The 7,058-nt window shown below is 30.3% G+C and overlaps 1 protein-coding gene across 2 annotated transcripts; it reads left to right on the forward strand.

Moving 5' to 3' along the window:
• The first annotated feature begins 526 nt into the window (after positions 1–526).
• On the forward strand, positions 527–6,760 carry LOC114261336 (homeobox-leucine zipper protein HOX3). Of its 2 annotated transcripts, none has more exons than XM_028201607.2 (4): positions 527–797; positions 1,317–1,543; positions 1,652–1,731; positions 6,243–6,760. In XM_028201607.2, exons 1-4 carry the CDS (start codon positions 710–712, stop codon positions 6,580–6,582), a joined length of 735 nt encoding a protein of 244 aa, XP_028057408.2. In that variant the 5' UTR covers positions 527–709; the 3' UTR covers positions 6,583–6,760. The 2 variants fall into 2 exon arrangements, with proteins under 2 accessions (XP_028057408.2, XP_082750185.1); XM_082894059.1 differs by having other exon boundaries at positions 530–797; positions 1,314–1,543.
• Positions 6,761–7,058: the final 298 nt, after the last annotated feature.

Genomic DNA, 7,058 nt, shown 5'->3' on the forward strand with positions numbered 1-7,058 from the left:
TTTAAAAATTTTCAAATATTTTGTTTATACAAAACGCGTTTATAGTTTATGTTTTTCGAAAAATAAACAAAAATCCGTTTATGAAATTTTTATAAACATAAAATATATATATATATATATATATATATAAACATTACCAAACACTACAAAACCTCTCGCACTATCAATCTCCAATCCCAAATCATCACCAAACACTCTTTGGGTCGAATCCGTCCACCCACGACGATAAACAAACATGAGTGAATAGTTTTTAAAAATATTAGAGATTTTAAAAGTTTTATCAAATTTTTTACTAAATATCTGATATAGGTATGGACCCACACCATATAGGTCTCATGTGAATCCCACACTAATATAAGATATTTAATAAAAAATTTGATAAAATTTTTAGAATATCTAACATCGGTCAATAGTTTTTGTAAATTTTGCAATGAGGCAGACACGTGTCTTACATCAGACGGGTCAGAGTGTTTGACTTGACGACCACAGTCAAAAAACCCTAGGGAATTCCCAGTACAATAACCCATTACCCACTCTTTTCTTTTTTTCCAACAACCTCTCTCTCTCTCTCTCTCTCTCTCTCTCTCTCTCTCTCTATCAAATAACCTTTTTATTCTTTACCTTTCTCCATTTGCATACCATCACCTACCTTGTCTTCAACACGCCCCCCCCCCCCCCCCCATCTTCTTGCTTTTTGTCTGCAGCTTTCATGGCGGTTTTACCTACAAGCTCTACGTGCTTGGAGCTCTCAATATCTATGCCAGGCTTTGCTTCATCGCACTCTCTTCCTTCCTCCGGTAATCAACAAACTCTGCTTGTTTTTCTTTCTATTATATATATATTTATATCTATTCCTCTCTCTCTCTCTCAATCTGCTCTTCTCTTCTTCTAATTTTACTTCTGATGTTCTTTTGGGGTTTTAAGAGTTCATTTGATGTTTATGTCTTTTTTTGTCGAAATTTTTTCCATGGCGATGGCTTTTGTATTAATTAGGTATGATCTTTTAATATTATTTTAGTAAATTTTTTTTTAGTATTACATAGATATGATCTTTTTCTTTTTCTTTTTCTTTTTTTAATTATTATTATTATTGGGCTTCTTGCATGGTTCTTCAATTAAGTCAAACTTTTTTTTTGTTTTTTTGTTTTTCTTTTCTTTATGTTCCTATTCTCTCCCTCTACATATCATTTTTCTGTTGATTGGATGGTCAAGTCTACGAAACTTCTGTGAATTAATATTGGGTTTTGACTCCAGTTCTTAATTCTGTTACAAATTTTTATTTATTTATTTTGGTTTGAAACAAAACAATGAAGCAGAAGGGGTGGGTGGTGGTGGTGGGATGATGAGAGATTTGGACATAAATCAATTGCCTCCCTCAGGAAGAGGAGAAGAAGAGTGGACAACTGCTAGCATGGAATTAGATGAAGATGACACCAACACTGGCGGCGGAGACGGTGGCCCTCCCCGGAAAAAACTCCGTCTCACAAAAGAACAGTCTCGTCTTCTTGAAGAAAGCTTTAGACAGAATCACACCTTGAACCCTGTAATTTCTTCTAAAACCTCTCTCTCTCTCTCTCTCTCTCTCTCTCTCTCTCTCTCTCCATGATTTGATTTGATTGGTTTTGTAATTTGTTAATTTTTGTGGATGAAGAAACAAAAGGAGGCACTGGCAATGCAATTACAGCTAAAGGCAAGACAGGTTGAAGTGTGGTTTCAAAACCGTAGAGCAAGGTACTGTTTTTCGTGTCTGTGTTTGTGTTTGTGTTTTTTGCTTTTTTACGTGTTTTTTGGGAGACCGAAATGATTTCTTTGCCCCCTTAATCATGACGTTGGTTGTTAGGATTAAACAAACACTTAAACAGCATATAGAATATTACCAAGCATATAATAATCTGAATCAGATTCTACCCAGAATATCTTCATGATCTCAGACCAACTCTTGGTATTTCTACAAATACTAAACATAGCTAGAGAATCTAACCTTATATGAGTTTTTCTGACCTATGACTGGTTCTAAAAACCGGCCCTACATAGCAAACCGGCTGGTTCCTATCGGTTTTTTGTCCCATCTGTTCCAGTACATAAGGGTTTTAAATATTAGAAGGGATTTTGGTATTTCAATACAATTATTTGTTGATATTATCTAATATTGGTTGACATGTATTATTCAAAATCATGAATACATCCTGGTCTATGTATATTTGTACATTTGTATGAGTGTATATTGTATAAAATTACTATCATTTAATTACTGAAATGGCACCAACATATAATTTTGGAAAGAAAATTTTGTATAAAATTATGTAAGAATAATATGTTCCTTTGTTATATGTGTAAAACTTGTACATTTGTTTATGCACTCATATTAAGTTTGCATATACAATTTTAGTTAAAAAGGATTGTCAATGGAATCAACTTCGGTGTATAATACTACCTATACGTACAAGAAATGATTCTCACATTGTATGTATGTATTGACTGTAATGCAATAGAAATTAAAGCATTGCAAATACAATCAGATTAGTTGTATAATGATTATGTTTGGATATGCGAATTTCATGAGTTATACAAGTGGGCCACCATGTATTTACAATTGCTAAGGTCATATCTATTCATGAAAGCAGTGAGAAGGATATGGGTATCTTACTATACTGAAAGGGACAAATAACAAAATAGGTCAATATGTTACTATTCTCCATAATCACACACACACACACACACACACACACACCCCTCATGAACTCTTCTAATTCACTATAATGATAATATTGCATAATTTGAAAGTTAACTATTGAGACCCATGTGTTCTTTGGCTTCATGTGTTAGTCCCTTTATCAAAATTATAGTCCTTTCAAGAATTTTCCCTTCCATATCATATTATGAGCCATTTATATGTTGTGCCCCAAATCCCTATTTTGTGTGACTATTGCACTTGTAACTACTTATAAGAAAAAAATCAAAATATAGGAAAGAAAATGATCTATAATGAAATTTTACAAAATAATGTGACAGTAATATTTTTAAAATTTTGAGTCACAATAGTAAGTGTTTTGAGTTGAAATAGAAGGACTGTTGAATGTTACATCAAATTTATGTGATGTTACAATTAAAGAGTTATTGATCAAAATAATAGAGCCAATTACTTTTATGTTGACATTTTAGAAGAGAACATGAGAGATGTCAATTATGCTATGGAGCATTGCTTAAGGTGCACCTAATAATATATATATATATATTCTTTTTCATGTGATGCCTATTATATTGTTGAAGAAAATGTTTTGGAACACTAATCGAGCACCCCCAATCTGTCCCTTCTCTCGCTAACTCTCTCTATTCTCTCTTTCTTCCACCTTATTAGAGGTTAAAATGATGATGGTATATTGGGAAATGTTGCATAGTTGATTATTGAAATGAAATATTCAAACTTTCTTTATTACTTGGCACATTAGTTATTAATTAAATTTATGAATTAATTGAATTCTTGAAAACATAAATTTTGGGTAAAAAGAAACATGTGCCTCCTATTATGACCCCTATAAGAGCTGTTCCATATGTTACTTTCAACTAATTATTAAGCTATAGTCAAAATTTGTTAAATGTAACTTATTAATTTGCTACTGTTTTATCTCTTGTAATAAATATGATAAATCTGATTCAACGGAGAAGCATGTACAAAATGAATTTTGCAGTTAGATGAATAATAAGTCAGTAAAATTTATGGATCAGTTGTAGCTGTTGTGAGTTATATATCATCATCATTACATCTTTCTTGCAAATAATGTCATATAAATTACCTAAGTTTTCTTATGTAATATAACACATTTTATATCATTAAAAAAAAGAGTCATGTTTCCGTTTTTAAAATTTTATTATTGCATGGCATGAATTTATAAATTTATTAGTTTGCATAGGAATATATATATATATATATATATCTTAAACAAACAACTTGATTACAAAAATGTTAGAGATCTCAAAATTCTATCAAACGTCTTTCATAAATGTAGGACCTGCATGGGACCCACATTACATAGGTCCTACACCCATTTTAAACATTTGGTAGAATTTTTAATAAATTTTTTGGGATCACTAATATTACCCATTTAATTATACTCATGAATGCAATTGTTGAGTCATTTACTGGAGTGATGCATTAGGCATTAATGTGAAATTTGAAAATTGGGAAAATGCATTTGTTACAATCTCAATAAGCATGAAGTGACATCCAAAATATAGTAAATACCCTACTTAGCAAAAGAGATCGCCTTTATGAAGTGGGGTCTTCCCAAAATTGCATTAACTCATCTCGTGGCCCTTCGATCTATCATAAAAATTCCTTTTACATTCAATCTTTAGAATTGACATTTGTTTGGTTATATTTAGTCTGAAAATTATTACATGCTTTCGAAATAATATTATCTATCTAATATTTTTGGTTAATAAAAAGTTACAATACATATTAATTGGATAACTTTTTGTTTCGTAATTACTTAACAAAAGTGAATCAATATGTTCTTATTAAATTGTTTGATTTGATACACCGCATAAATTATAGCCTATAATATTTTAGGATTCCTGAATGATTACATGTTTGATCTTAGAATAAACCATTCCAACATATTTTGTGCATGCGTGCTCATACATGGTTGCGTAAAAGTAATAGAGGTAAAGGTCTTCCATGTGATGTTTTAAAAGTTTGTCCCTAAATGAGTATACATTTCAATGAGTATATTAAGACCACTTGTTAATAGGTTGGATAGTTGTCCATTTTTGTATGACATAAAATTGTATAATTATTTTAAATTTTATTAATTAATTTTTTAAGCATTAGTTAATAAGACTCATTTGTATTAATTTTGTTAACGGGCATCTTAAAAGTACTTGTTAATAAGATGAAAGTAAATAATTGTATAATTTTTTATGAGTGCATGTTCTAAGAAATATACAAAAAAAAAAAAAAAAAAGAAGAAGAAGAAGAAGAAGAAGAAGAAGAAGAAGAAAGTTTTAATACCTTTAAAACATTCATTAACAGACTATTAGTGGTTGTAAGCATGTGACATAAGATGGTAACTAAAATATGTTAAGACATCATTTTTCTAATGAGTGCATAAAAGTCCTTTGCTAAGAAGATCGAAATAAATGTATATACTTTTATAAAATTATATATCATAAAAAAATAAACAATTATTTGTAACTTTATTAATTAATGCCTTTAGAGTAGTTGGCAACAAAATTTAATATACTCATCCTAAAATTGTTATTAGTTTATATCAAAAGTTTCATAACTAATGGCTGAGGTTGTAAATAGTTCTATTTTGTTGGTGTTGAGGAAAAGTTTAACACCAAATTGAACTTTTCAATTTTAATGATTGAGGAACCGATATTGGCTATATGTTACTGTTCGGTTTTGTTGGTTTGGCATACGGGGAATTTACATGAGGTCTTAAAATAATTTTATAAAAACTTGTATGAGTTCACATTGAAAAAAAAAAAAATGAAATAGAAAATTATAAAAATTTGTCTATAAAATGCCTCCCCTTTAATTTTATCAACAAAAAAAAAAAAAAAAAAAAAAACGTGTTGAGATATGTGTAAAGGTGGAGTCTTACATTTGATAAATAGTAAAAACAGATGAGTGGTAATATATATTTGATAAAACCTTTATTTATAGATTTAATTTTTTAAATGAGTATGAGTACAACAATGTATGTTTGGCCTTGATGACACTAGTCTTAAATTTGAAAAGATAATTTTATTATGAGTAAATTATATCGGTGGTCTCTATATTTTATTTATTTTATCATTTTAGTTTATATACTTTCAATTGTCTCAATTTTAACATTTAATTTTAAATTTTGTATCAATTTAGTCCAATTGATAATATTATTAGTGTTTTTTAAATAAAATTATCACTAAATTGGGTGAGGTTAATTCACTAAGATCAGCACGTTTATAAATTTGTCCTTAAAATATGACACATGACACTTATGTATGTATTTTTCGTAAAAAAATGTTAAGAGTTGTAATCAATTTGATCAAATTGAGACAAAATCATAAATTCAGGATCAAAATCAAACTAATTGAAATTACAAGAATTAAAATAATACAATGATCATAAATTCCACATTTTTTATTTTTTTTTTGGATTTGATGGGTTTAATTTTGTGATTGATTTGTAGGTAAGTGAAACAATCGATTAAAATATATATTGTATTATTTTTTTGGGGGGCAAAATTATGTAGGAGCAAGCTAAAGCAGACAGAGATGGAATGTGAATACTTGAGGAGATGGTTTGGGTCCCTGACAGAACAAAACAGGAGGCTACAAAAGGAGGTGGAGGAGCTGAGGGCCATGAAGGTGGGTCCACCCACCGTAATCTCTCCCCACAGTTGCGAGCCACTGCCGGCATCCACCCTGACCATGTGCCCCCGCTGCGAGAGAGTCTCCTCCTCCTCCGCCGCCACCACCACCCAAGACAAGGGACCCACCACCAGGGCCACCAACAACCCCACCACATTGTCATTGTCTTCCTCTAAAGTGCAGCCTATCATTCATCCCCGACATCCTTCGGCAGCTTGTTAGTCAAATGACTATCACCTCCACCTCCACCTCCACCTCCACCTCGTATAAAGGAATGATGAAAAATTCAAGAATTAATGTTCATAGTTTATATAGTATAGTACTAGTAGTAGTTCATACAATGCACTTTTGGATACTAACCTCATATATCTATTTCTTTAAAATAATTTTTATTATTCTAGTTGCACATTATCTTTATCCTATAGTTTAGTTTAATGAAAATTTTAATTAAAATATATATATTCTTTGTCCCAATATTTTCTTAGTCTTATGATTATATAAGGATACCCAACTATGAAAATTTCAAGATATGATTTTAAGACTCTAAATTCAAATATCACTTTGTTTCAATGCATTTTTAGATAATTATTTTGTAAAAGCGTGGTACTCTAAATTAATCATGTAGTGAAATTTTTTATAATTGTCACATGTTAACTCACATTTGTTAGGTAGTTAAGAGACAAATAACGACATATTTA

This window comes from Camellia sinensis, chromosome 11 (assembly GCF_055761805.1).
Source record: "Camellia sinensis isolate YWXY chromosome 11, ASM5576180v1, whole genome shotgun sequence".
NCBI classification, from domain to species: domain Eukaryota; kingdom Viridiplantae; phylum Streptophyta; class Magnoliopsida; order Ericales; family Theaceae; genus Camellia; species Camellia sinensis.